General features: G+C 55.9%; 1 protein-coding gene across 1 annotated transcript in view; it reads right to left on the bottom strand.

The window, feature by feature from the left end:
- Positions 1-9,687, bottom strand: part of REV3L (REV3 like, DNA directed polymerase zeta catalytic subunit) — a 211,016-nt gene extending 201,329 nt beyond the window's left edge. The window contains exon 1 of the mRNA XM_029047173.2: positions 9,530-9,687. Within this exon, the coding sequence (XP_028903006.1) occupies positions 9,530-9,668 (139 nt within the window). The 5' untranslated portion in view covers positions 9,669-9,687. The remainder of the gene's footprint in view (positions 1-9,529) is intronic.
- Between the last annotated feature and the right edge of the window lie 3,938 nt (positions 9,688-13,625).

Here is a 13,625-nt window from a genome sequence, read left to right as displayed (position 1 = left end):
TAAGGAGGACAGCTCATATCTTTCTCCAGTAATGCATTCCGATGTCAAAACTCTTTTTTTTTCCTTTCCGATTACTTAAACCCCCCTGCCGTAGTTTAAAGCCATTTTCTCCTGCCTTGTCCTCACACATCTGGTATCCAACCATTACATATATAACGGTCTTCAACTTTATCAACTTCATCGCTATCCCCTAAAACCACTACTTTCTCTCTTTCAAATGGTGAAACCCACAAATGAACACGATAGCATGCTCCAGTAAAAATCTAACAGGGCAGCAGATAATGGAAACCGTACTTAGGATGGAAACGCTGCCTGGTAATTCTAACATGCGGACTGCATACCAGTTTCCTCCCCACCGTTATCACGCCTGCTTTTCGAAGGGCCGCGTTACTTAGGCCCACATTAGGTTTGTGGCCCATTAAGATTCCTTGGCAGCATTTCTCCACAAAGCTAGTTTTGCATTTGAACAGCTGCTCTCCACCGCTGTGAGTTACCTCCAATTTGTCCTCCCCATGTAGAGTGGCCAGAGATTAAAGAAGAGGAACCGAGACTCACCTCTCAAGGAATCCGATATCATCGTATCGTGCTCGAATTCTGCTCTGGTCAGGTTTTCCTGAACCCAACAATGTTCGCCCAGCCAACGGGTGCAGAACAACTGGGGAGGAGGGGGGATAATCGATTTTATTCCGGGAGCCCAGTGGGAAGACCACGGGCGTGAGAGTCAGGGGATCAGTCTCGGCTCCACCGTCTGCCCGCTGTGTGGTCTTAACGTCTCTGGACCTCAATTTTCTCACCTGTAAAATGGGGACTAAATACCTACTCTTCCTCCTCCCTTAGATTGTAAATCCTGGGTGGGACAGGGTCAGGGTCTAACCTCATTATCTTGTACCTACCACAGCACTTAGTAGAGTGCTGGGCACGCAGCACTTAAGTAACACAACTGTCATTATCATTATTATTCTGCATGTGCAGCAAACCCGACGTTTCTACAGGACCACTGCTCTTCTTTACGTCGGCTCAGTAGCGAGCAACCGAATCCATTAACCGCTCCCGAACGCTCTTGGCTCAGGAAATATGGCAAATACAGGAACGTACTTCCTTTAAGTGAGATAACGTCAAAACAAAGAAATGACATGTAAATCCCCATTTCATCTTCTTTCCTCCCCTTTCGCTTCCAGTGGGATCCGACCAGGAGGAGAGGAGAGGGGAGTCCAGCCAAACCAGCCCAAAACCATCTGGGTTTGGCCATAGGCCAACCTGACCTAGCTCCACTGGTTTGAGGCCTGTGAAAAGGTTTTTGTCACACCGCTGTCTCCTGCCATGGGACACGATTCCTCTATCCCGCTAGCAAAGATAAGTCGATCGATCAATTGCACTTACTGAGTGCTCGCTGTGGGCCGAGCACTCTATTAAGCACTTACCCAACAGGGTTGGCAAATGCGTCCCCTACCCACAATGATTTTACCGACTAGAGGGCGAGGCGGACGTTAAATTGAAATACAGCTACTGACTTAAGTGGTGTGTGGCTGAAGGAGGGGTGAATCTCAACTGCTTAAATGCACAGATGACGCAGAAGGGAAAGAGAGTAGGGGACATGCGGGCTTAGCCTGGGAAGCCTCCGAAGGTGGGGAGAGTGATGGTCTGTCGGATATGAAGCGCGGAGGGAGGATGTGGGCAAGGAGTCTGCGGCGAGTTAGACGAGATCAGGGTTTGGCAAGCAGGTTAGCGTTAGAGGAGCAAAGTGTGTGATTTCTAGTAGGAGCGGGAGAGCTGAGTGCTTAAAAGCCGATGGCAAGCCGCTGTGGAAGCGGATGGGTGACCGACAGAGGTTCTCGAGGAATGGGGAGACTTGGACTGCGTCTTCTTGGGAAAATAATCCAGGCAGCAGCGAAGCAAGGACCAGTGGGAAGAGACAGGAGGCAAGGGAGGCCAGCGAGAAAGATGATGCACTGGCTCTTCATGGGCTCAACCTGAGGGAACCTGAGGCTACTGTGGAACATGACACCCACTTAAGTTTTTTTTTTCCACCTAGTGTTATTAAACATATAACGAACAATTTGGCATCAAACCAGAGACACGGCTCTTCTTTATAGGCAGCCAGTAACACCTCTTTCACGTAAATGCAATCTGGTAATTATTACACTGAACAGTCAAAAACAGAACCTCATCCCAATTAGGACTAATTTTCTTCTGAAGAGAGATTCACCCACAGTTCATTTGGCACCCTTGCTTGTCTCTAACTCACATGAATTTCAAGGGGGATTTTGCATCTCCAAGATAGGCAAGTCTGAGTCCTGAACGATGGGTGTTACGAATGAATGCTATTCACCCATCAGTGAACAAGAATTTCAATCCTACAATACCACTACCCCAGTCAAAGAACATTCCTGGAGTTAGGAAAACAGTAAAACCGAGGGAAAATTTACCAGTCCTTCAATTTGATAATCCCATAATCCCAGAAAACAATCAGATTATCACTCTCCATAGTTTCTTCATTTTATACATCTGTAAACACTTCAAGGAGTCCTTATCTGTTCAACGACACTCTTACACTCTTAGTCGCAATTAAGTCTTCCCCAGTTCTGTCTCCCCTTTCCCGACCCCACCCCCCCCCACCCCCCCCACCCCCCCCACCCCCCCCCACCCCCGATTCCACTGTGGTTTCCCCTTTTGGCTCCAATCTGATCTCTTCCACCCAGGTTTTTTCCAAACATCTCCAAGAACTCTGGCACTCTCTCACTCTGAGAAAATGCTGCAAAGTTTGGCCCGGGCTGACTAAGCACTTGTCCTTGAAGCATCTTGAGTAACTATTAGGGAATAAAGCCGGCTTCTATTCAGTAAAAGGCAGATCTAGTTTAGCACTGTTAATGGAAACTTCGCACCTGTTAGGAACAGGGAGTTGTTTGCGTAATAGGATGTATAAGGTGACAATGAAAAGTACCAAATTTTTCATATGCGCAAAGAATTTGAAAAATTTCATTATTTGCCCATGTAACTACACTGCAATTAAGTGGCTGATTAATCTGTTGCTAATGTTTAGGTCCATTTTGCTGCACTCTGTAAATGCATGAATGAACTTCACATTATCCCCTCCGGGAAGCCTCCTGCCTCCATCTCCTCAGGCTCTCTGGACTGTAAGCTCATCTCAAGACTGGAAGCTCGTTGTGGGAAGGGAATGTGTCTCATACTCTTCTCTCCCAACCGCTTAGAACAATGCTCTGCACACAGTAAGTGCTCAATGAATACGACTGACCGACTCTCCCACCTTAAAACTCCCTCCCCACATCAGACAGACCACAGCTCTCCCCTCCAAAAATCCCGGCTTCCTCCACAAGCTCTCCCCGATTTATTTCCCAACCCCCTTAGCCACATCGTCCCTTCCGCCAATTCTATGAACTTATTACCGATCACACATTATTTGCTTGCTCAATTTCTTTTAACCACCCCAGCTATAAATATTTTTATGTTCGGCTCACAGTCTAGAGTGAGAAAGACAGACATTAAGTTATATATATATATATGTATATGTAAATGTACATATACATATATATATATGCTAGTATTAGGCTCTTAGATTTTTTCACATTTTGAGGGCAGGAATCATGCCTAATAATTCTCTTATATTCTGCCAGACTCTTAGTACAAGTGCCCAGCATAGAATAAGCACTCAATAAAGACTACAAATAGTTTTCATCAATTTTCATGAAGCCGATAAAAAGTGTATTCACTCACTGAACTGTATCGATTGAGTGCTTACTGTGTGCAAAGCCCTGTACTAAGCGCTTGGGAGAATACAACAATAAACAGACACACTCCATGCCTACAATGAGCTTGCAGTCTAGAGGGGGAGAGGGACGTTAACAGAAACAAATTACAGGGTACAAGTTATGTGGTGCACTCTGGCTCACCTACTTTCTGGATGTCTCCACTCTCCTGCTGAAAAAAAGACCGATTGGGACGCGAGCGTGTGAGTGACACCGGGCCAGCCATTAGCACTAGAATCAATTCCTCTGCACAAGAGACCGATCTGTTGTTCCTGATGGGAGACTATCATCGTTCTGGTCACGTAGATGTTAAGGCCGCATTAATCCACTCTATCGTTAATTTATTTTCACGTCTGTCTCCTCAACTGGACTGTAAGCTCCTTGAGGGTGCTGGCTCCTCCATAAATATAATACACACAGAAATGTATCAGTGATATGTATTGAGCACCTACTGAAGTCTGGGAACTGTATCGAGTGGAACAACAGGAGTCACACACAAATTCCTTGCCCTCAAGGATGTGCCGATTTAATGGGGGCAGACAAAAATAATAATAATAACAATAATAATGGTGGCATTTGTTAAGCGCTTACTATGTGCAAAGCACTGATCTAAGCGCCGGGGGGCATACAGGCTGATCAGGACGTCCCACGTGGGGCTCACAGTTTTAATCCCTATTTTCCAGATGAGGTAACTGAGGCCCAGAGAAGTTAAGCGACTTGCCCAAAGTCACACAGCTGGCAGGCGGCGGAACCGGGATTAGAACCCATGACCTCTGACTCCTGAGCCGGGCTCTTTCCACTGAGCCACGCTGCTTCTCACATGAAGCACACATATAATTCACATATAGTGAATGCCAGAGGAAGAAGTAATAATAATAATGTAATAATGTTGGTATTTGTTAAGCGCTTACTATGTGCCGAGCACTGTTTTAAGCGCTGGGGTAGACACAGGGGAATGAGGCTGTCCCACGTGGGGCTCACAGTCTTAATCGCCATTTTACAGATAGCTTTAATCACCTACGGATGAACCAGTAGAATGGACAGAACAATGTGGAATATATATATATGTACCTGTAGCTAGATAGGTATGCAAGAATATCTAGACTGTAAGCTCCTTGTGGGCAGGAAACGGGTCTACCAACTCTGTTCTGTTGCCTCTCCCAAGCGCTTGAGTTTACTGCTCTGCACACAGAAAGTGCTCACTAAATATAACAGAAGCACCACTCAATCAGCTCACCCCCTCTGATCTCTTACTACAGCCCTGGCCGCGCGCTTTGCTTCTCTAGGGCCAGCTTACTCACTGTGCCCCGATCTCCCTTTCCCCTTTCCCACGTCCTCCCTCTACCGTGGAACTCCCTCCCCGTGCGTATACACTCCCTGCCTCCCAAGCTCGACGAAGGTCTCATCTCCTCCAAGAGGCCCTCACCCAGTAAGGCTTCTTTTCCACGGCCCCCTCTCCGTCTTCATCGTCTACGCACTTGGGCCTGTGACCTTTGGGCATCCGCTAGTCGCCCCACAGCGCTTACGGACATATCTTTAAATTATACATTATTATTTATTTATATTAATGTCTGCCTCCCCCTCTAGGGAACGGGTCGGCCAACTGTATTGTACTGTACTCTCCCAAGCACTCGGTACAGTGATCTGCACACAGTATGCGCTTAATGCCGATAATAATAGAGGTATTTGTTAAGCACTTACTATCTGCAAACTGCTGGGGTGGACACAAGGTAATCCAGACAGTGAGCCCGTTGTTAGGCAGGGATTGTCTATCTGCTGACAAATTGTATATTCCAAGCACTTAGTACAGTGCTCTGCACACAGTAAATGCTCAATCAATACATTTGAATAAGAAATGGAATTTACCGATTCCTGGCGTAGAGCGGTTTACTAATTGACGAGGAGCTTATAACCCAAGTCTACAAACGTGCACCTACCCCCGTCCTGCCCCGATCCGAACAGGCCGACACCCCCAGTCGGCCCCGGTTGGCGGGTCGGGGCACGGGGGGGAGATTGCTTCTACTGCCGGTGCGGGATGCAAAGTATTCACGCCCCCGGTAGAAGGGACTGGTCGTAAAGCAGCTCTAATCTTGTCCGTGGGTCCCGTGAAGTCCCTCGGCGGCCCAAATTTGGCCCCTGGGGGGGGGGGGATTTTGCCATCCCCTCAACAAATGTCTGAAGATTCCCCTCCAAGAGAATCTGGGAGCCCATCAGTGGAGAGACAGGGAAGGCAACTGCGAGCGTGGCGCTTTTCTCGGTGGCAAGGGGAAGGTCTGAGAGAACCGGAGCGGCTTCTAGCCCCGGTCCAGTGGACAGGGAGCGTGCCGGGAGGAAATCCAGAGTCGCCCTAAGGATCAGGAGGTCGCTGGGCGAGCAGCACTCCCTCGGCCTCTATCCCCGGTCCGGTGGACACGGAGCGTGCCGGGAGGAAAACAGAGTCGCCCTTCCGGCCAGGAGGTCGGTGGGCGAGCAGCACTCGCTCCCTCCCACCCGGAGCCCTTCCTGCTTGACCCTCCAGCACCCGGTGTGGCGGAGGAGTCCTCGCCCTGTTCCAGCTCCAACCCAGGCCCACCTCTCCCGGGCAGACCCACCGGGGGCTCCAGCCCTCCCCGGCCTCAGTCCGGGTTATCCCAGGCCAATCCGAGGCTCGCTCGGGCCGGGCCACGCCACGGGAAAGCGACCCGCGTCGGCCACGTGGCTGCTCTGCACCGACCACTCTCCGCCGTGCAAGAATCTGCACTCGAAGCAGCGGGGTGGACGCGGATAAGCTGTGGGTCCTTCCTCAGCTCAGGGAGACACTGAGCCCCCTGGGGAGGGGCTGGCAGCCTGGTCCGCTGTAGTAACCGCCCTCCTGGCTCCGCCCACAACCAACCCCAAACCCAAGGATAATAATAATAATGTTGGTATTTGTTAAGCGCTTACTATGTACCGAATGCCGTTCTAACGGCTGGGGGGGGTAATAATAATGATGGCATTTGTTAAGCGCTTACTATGTGGAAAGCACTGTTCTAAGCAGTGGGTGGATAGAGGGTCATCAGGTTGTCCCACGTGAGGCTCACGATCTTAATCCCCATTTTACAGATGAGGTAACTGAGGCACCGAGAAGTGACCTGCCCAAAGTCGCACAGCTGACAGGTGGCGGGGCCGGAATTAGAACCCACGACCTCTGTCTCCTAAGCCCGGGATCTTTCCTCCGAGCGACGCCGCTTCTCTAATGCGCTCCTCACTGAACCAGAGGAATCCAGGACCTCGCTTTTGGGCAGCTGCTATGTCGTCCCACGGATTTCTAGCCGCGTCCACCTCGGCCCTCGCCCACCTGAGAGAGAAGAGGCTTTTCCAAACCTCCAGGGAATGGGTACAGTCATGACTCTGGAGCTGCAGCAAGAGAAGAGTTCACTTATTTTCTCCCACTGGGACTTGAATTTAGCCAGGAGGGCCTTTCTCCGAGAAGCAGCGTGGCTTAGCGGAAAGAGCCCGGGCTTGGGAGGCGGAGGTCGTGGGTTCTAATAGCGGCTCCGCCAGCTGTCGGCCGTGTGACTTGGGGCGAGTCACTTTGCTTCTCTGTGCCCCGGTCACCTCCTCTGTAAAATGAGGATTAAAGACTGTGATCCCCATGCGGGACAACCCGGTGACCTTGTATCTACCCCATCGCTTGACACGTAGTAAGTGCTTAATACCATCACCATTATTATTAATAAACTGCGATCGGTTAAAAAAAAAAGTTCCCAAGAAAGCCACGCTCGTTTATGATGATGATGATGGCATTCGTTTAGCACTTACTATGTGCAAAGCACCGTTCTAAGCGCTGGGGGCGGGGGAATACAAGGCGATCAGGTTGTCCCACGTGACGCTCACAGACTTATTCCCCATTTTCCAGATGAGGTAACTGAGGCACAGAGAAGCGAAGTGACTCGCCCAAAGTCACACAGCTGACATGTGGCGGATCCGGGATTAGAACCCACGACCTCTGACTCCCAAGCCCGGGTTCCTTCCACCGAGCCACGCCGCTTCTAGGTTTACGGTCACGTATGCCAAGATTTGATCGACGGGGACTCTATAGGCGGAACACGTTTCATTCTTTCCCCCAAAGAAATGAAAACTTCCTTTTGCAACCCATGTTCCGGTCGACTTTCAGGGAGGCCGGGCCTCACACGGGCTCCGGAAACACCTCTCCCGTCGAAAGAACGACAGTTTGTATTCTTTTCCCCCCAAAGGAGCCTTGTGCCGTACGCAGCCGGAGAGGTATCCGAGGGCTCGTCCGACGAGTTCTGGGGAGAGAGGGTGATCGGCGGAGAACTTCCTGGAGATGCCCTACGCGCGTCCCGGTAAGCGCAAACGTCAAGCGGACCGTATGGACGCATCTCCTCGGCGATCCGGAGTCCGGACGGCGTAGAGCTTTTAACGACTCCGGTCCCTCGGCCTTCGGGCCGCGCCTCATCCGTTTGGCAGCGTTCACGGGGCCGCCGACCGTGCGCGGAGCACCGTGCCGAGCGCTGGGCACGGACGATCCGGCGCCGGATAAGGAGCGGGGATACGGGTAGGAGCACGCTGACATTCCCATCGCGAACAAAGACGGCCCCGTCACGATAGGGCAAATAGCGGAAAAGCCCACATCCTGCCCGGGCCGGCTCCTCCTCGCCGCGTTAAACGGCAGGTCTGCCCCCGTCGGAGCGGACCCTTCCCTTCCACGCCGGCGCCCCTTTTTCCAAGGTCGGGGTCCCCCCTCCCATGCGGGGAAGGGCTCCCTAAACGCTCACCGACGGCAACTTGGGCAGCGGGGGGAGGTCGATGACGCCTTTATGCTCTTCGGACGACAAGGCGTTCTTACGGAAAGAGGAGGGAGGATGTGAGCGTTTCCATCATCCGTGTGGTCCCGGCCGCCCGCGGGAGCCGTCGCAGGGAAAAGGGGGAGCATCCCGGGGGGCAAACCGGCCCCTCCGAGCCCCCCCCCCCCGGGGGAGAGACAATAGGTTGGAGGCGGAGGAAGGGCAGGCCGCCGTCGCCGTCCCTCCCGCACCCACCGCAGATGTGGTCGCAAGGCCCTTCCCGCGGGGGCCCGGCCTCCTCTCCCCCCGGTGACCGTTCATCTTCCACGCTCAGCGCAGACCCCGGTGCGCCCATTTTTTCCCTTTTCTCCCCCCGCCCCCCCACCCGCCCTCCGTCGCCCGTAGGCGGTTCCCAGGGTGCAGAGACGCTTTCTTTTCTTGGAAGGAAAAAAGCCAAAGCGCCAAAGTGTCTTTGCGCGGTGGAGGCGTCTGCGCCGGGCGGGAAGGGCGGGCGGGGGCCGGGGCCGGGGGGTCCCCGCCTCCCCGCGGGGCGGGCAGCGGTGGTGCGGGGGGCGGCCCGCCACAACGGGGGTGTCCCGGGCCCGGGGGCGCCGCCGCCTCCCTTCTCCTCCTCCTCCTCCTCCTCCTCCCATTGCCCGGCGCGCTCGGGGGCAGAGACGCACAGAGAGGGGACGGGGGCAGGTGATGAGCGGCCCGGCCGGAGCAGAGGAGGCAGAAGGGTCCGCGGGCCGGGAGGGTCGGCAGGTCCGCACCCCCTTCCCCCCGCCCCTCCTCTCCCTTCTCCGGCGCGGGGCGCCCAGGCGGGCTCCTTCCCGCCCGGCCCTCACCATGGCGGTCACGGCGGCGGCCCGGGGTCGGGCTGAGCTGCGCGGCGCGGTGCTGCTTGGTGCGGCGCGGTCCCCCCCGGCCCGGCCCGTCCCGTCCCGTCCCATCCCGTCCCGACCCGGCCCGTCCCGTCCCGGCCCGGCCGCCCCTCACCTGCGGGGGTGGCCCCGAAGACTCGCACGACGGGCACCTTGGGGACCGGAGCCCGGCTGAGCGGCGAGCGGCGGCTGTCGAGCCCCTGCAGCGGGCTGCCCATGTAGTAGTCGGCCGTCACGATCCGCAACGAAAACATCTTCGCCGCCGCCGCCGCCGCCGCCAGACCCCCGCCAGACCGCCAACGGCGGCGGCCCCGGCTTCTCCCGGCCAGCGGCGGCGGCAAGCGCCCCGGCCCGGCCCCGCCCCTCCCCCCGCTGTCCGGTCCTGCCCCGGCGGCGGCGGCGGCGGCGGCGGCGGCGGCGGGAGGGGGGGGCGGGAGCGGCCTCAGAGCCGCCGCGGCCGGTCCCGCTCCGGCTGCGGGTCCGGGTCCGGGTCCCGCTCCGCCTGGTGCGGGCGGCGGAGACGGCGGGGCTCCGGGGAGGCCGGGGAGGCCGGCGGCGGCGGCGGCGGGGGAGGGCGGCGGGGACGGCAGCCTCCTCGCTCCCCGGCAGCGGCTCTTGTTGCCATGATGATGATGTCACGGACGCAACCACTTGGGGGAGGGGCGGGGGGGGGCGGAGGGCGCCTTTCCCTCCCCCGCCAGCCCCACCCCCTTAGCCCGCGCCGCCGCCGCCGCGGGGGGGGGAGGAGTGGGGGGAAGGCGAGAGGCCGGGCGCGCCCCCGCCCCCCCGCGCAGGGCCGCGCGCGGGAATCGATGGCTCGGCCGCTGGGCAGGGTCCCCTGGGGGGGAGGGAGGAGGGCGGCAGGCGTGTCGGAGCGCCGATGGGATGGATGGATGGATGGATGGATGGGTGGATGGATGGGGCGGAGGAAGAGGAGGAGGAGGCCGGCGGCGGCGGGGAGGGAGGGAGGGACGCAGCAGGGCCGGTGCCCCCCACCCCTCCCCCCGACGCTTTTCCCGAGGTGAGCCAGGCCGGCGGGGCGGGGCGGGTGGAGCCCGCGCGCCTCAGGCGGTGCCTGCCCACGGCCGCCGCTCGCTCCCTCCCTCCCTTCCGCCCGACCCCACCGGACTGGCGAGCCCCTCCCCACGCCTCACCCGGCAGCTGTAGGCGGCTGACCCCCCCCCCTCCCCCCCATCTCCATTGCCTCCTTCCAGGTCCGCTCTTCCTCCGGCCTCCACGACGGCTCCACCTGGACGCCCGCCCAAGCTCACCGTGTCCAAGCCGGAGCGCCTCATCGTCCTTCCTTCCCTCCGTCCCCAGCCCTGTCCCTGACTTCCCGGTCCCCGTGGACGCCAGCACCTGCCCGGCCGCCACCTCTCGCTGACCCCGCACAGCCCAGCCGTCCCCGACGCCTGCCGGCCCTACCTTCCCACACCAAAGATCCGCCCTCTGCTCTCCCTCCGGACCTAAGCCCTGTCGGTCCAAGCCGTCAAACTGCAGCACCGGCCTCCTCTCCGACCTGCCGTCCTCCTGGCTCTCCCCGCCCCAGTCCACACTTAACTCTGCTGCCCGGATCATCTTCCTACACAAACGCTCCGGACGTTCATTGATTTAGTCGTACTTACTAAGCTTCCTTACTACTTACTTGCTATGCAGATGACACACGGATCTACCTCTCTGCCCCTGTCCTCTCCCCCTCCCTTCAGGCTCGCATCTCCTCCCGCCCCCGGGACGTCTCCACCTGGATGTCGGCCCGCCACCTAAAACTCCACATGAGCGAGACTGAGCAGGATCCTCATCTTCCCTCCCGAGCCCTGTCTCCTTCCCGACCTCCCTATCACCGTGGACGGTACGACCGTCCTTCCCGTCTCTCGGGCCCGCGACCTCGGTGTCATCCTCGACTCGTCTCTCTCGTTCACCCCACACGTCCGATCCGTCACCGAGACCTGCCGGTCTCACCTTTATAATATCGCCAAGATCCGCCCTTTCCTCTCCACCCAACGGCTATCTTGCTGTTACGGGTTCTCGTAATATCCCACCTAGGCTACTGTGTCGGCCTGCTCTCCGATCTCCCTTCCTCCTCTCTCGCCCCGCTCCGGTCTATTCTTCACTCCGCTGCCCGGCTCATCTTCCTGCAGAAACGCTCTGGGCCTGTCACTCCCCTGCTTAAAAACCTCCAGTGGTTGCCTGTCGACCTCCACACAGAACAAAAACTTCTCACTCTAGGCTTCGAGGCTCTCCATCACCTTGCCCCCTCCTACCTCTCCTCCCTTCTCTCTTTCTACCGCCCACCCCGCACGCTCCGCTCCTCCACCGCCCACCTCCTCGCCGTCCCCCGTTCTCGCCTATCCGGCCGTCGATCCCCGGCCCACGTCCTCCCGCTGTCCCGGAATGTCCTCCCTCCTCACCTCTGCCAAGCTCTCTTCTCCTCTTCGAAGCCCTACTGAGAGCTCACCTCCTCCAAGAGGCCTTCCCAGGTGTGCTTCCCCTTTTCCCTCGGCTGCCTCTCTGCCCCCACTTCACCTCCCCTCAGCTAAACCCCCTTTCCCCCCCTTTGCCTCTGCTCCTCTCCCTTCCCCTTGGCACTGTGCTCATCCACTCATTTGTATATATTTTTATTACCCTATTTGTTCTGTTGATGAGATGTACATCCCCTTGATTCTATATATTGCTATTGTTTTTGGCCGTCTGTCTCCCCCTATTAGACTGAAAGCCCGTCAATGGGCAGCGATTGTCTCTATCTGTTGCCGAATTGTTCATTCCAAGCACTTAGTACAGTGGTCTGCACATAGTAAGCGCTCAATAAATACTATTGAATGAATGAATGAATGTGCAGAGCACTCTACTGAGCGCTTGGAATGTACAATTTGGCAACAGATGGAGACAATCTCTGCCCAACAACGGGCTCACAGGCTCCTCAAAAATCTCCAGGGGTTGTCTGTTAACCTTCCTATCAAGCAAAAACTCCTCATTCTTGGCTTCAAAGCTCTCCGTCACCTTGACCCCTCCTATCTCACCTCCCTTCTCTCTTTCTACTGCTCACCCCGCACGCTCTGCTCCTCAGCTGCCCACCTCCTCACTGTCCCTCGGTCTCGCCTATCCCCTCATCGACCCCCGGACCACGTCCTCCCGTGGTCCTGGATTGCCCTCCCTCCTCACCTCCGACAATCTAATTCTCTTCCCCTCTTCAAAGCCCTAGTAAGAGCTCACCTCCTCCAGGAGGCCTTCCCAGACTGAGCTTTCCCTCTGCTCCCCCTTTGCCCTCTGCTCCTCCCCATTCCCCCTTCACCTCCCCTCAGCTGAGCCCCCTTTCCCTCTGCTCCTCCCCCCTTCCCCTCTCTTTAGCACTGTGCTCATTTGTATATATTATTTATTACCCTATTTATTTTGTTAATGAGGTGTACATCTCCTTGTTTCTATTTATGGCGATAATATTGACTTTGTTTTTGTTTTGTTCCGTTTTGCTTTGCCGTCTGTCTACCCCGATTAGACTGAGAGTCCGTCATTAGGCGGGGATAGTCTCTCTCTGTTGCCGAGTTATACATTCCAAGCGCTTAGTACAGTGCTCTGCACATAGTAAGCGCTCAATAAATACTATTGAATGAATGAACTGTCTCCTTTTATTGCTGAATTGTACTTTCCAAGCGCTTAGTACAGTGCTGTGCACACAGTAAGCACACAATAAATGTGACAATGAATGAATGAATGTCGCATTCTAAGCGCTTAACAAACAGTGCTGTGAGGAGGGGGATGTGTCTGTTTATTGTCTTCTCCCCAGCACTTAGTACAGTGTGTGGCACACAATAACCCCTCGGAAATACGACTGAATGAATAAGTTGGAGAAGCAGTTTGAGGTAGCTGATAAAGCCCGGGCCTGGGACTCAGCAGGTCATGGGTTCTAATGCTGACTCCCCCACATATGATGCGTGACCTTGAGCAAATCAGTTCTCCGTGCCTCAGTTACCTCATCTGTAAAATGGGGATTGAGACTGTGACCCCCTACATGGGACAGGGACTGTGTCCAACCCAATTGGCTTGTATCTACCTCAGCGCTTAGTACACTGCCTGGCACAAATACCATCATTATTATTATTATTATTATGAGGAGGCGGAGGCCCTGGGGGCCGGCTGCCCTCAGCAGAGCGCCCAGCTGAGTGTGTGGGGCCTGCTGCTCAGAGGCAGAGCCCGGCTCTTGGAATCGAGGGAAGGGG

The sequence above is a fragment of the Ornithorhynchus anatinus genome, chromosome 19 (genome assembly GCF_004115215.2).
Source record: "Ornithorhynchus anatinus isolate Pmale09 chromosome 19, mOrnAna1.pri.v4, whole genome shotgun sequence".
Lineage (NCBI taxonomy): Eukaryota > Metazoa > Chordata > Mammalia > Monotremata > Ornithorhynchidae > Ornithorhynchus > Ornithorhynchus anatinus.
This window is presented reverse-complemented; position numbering and strand designations above follow the sequence as displayed.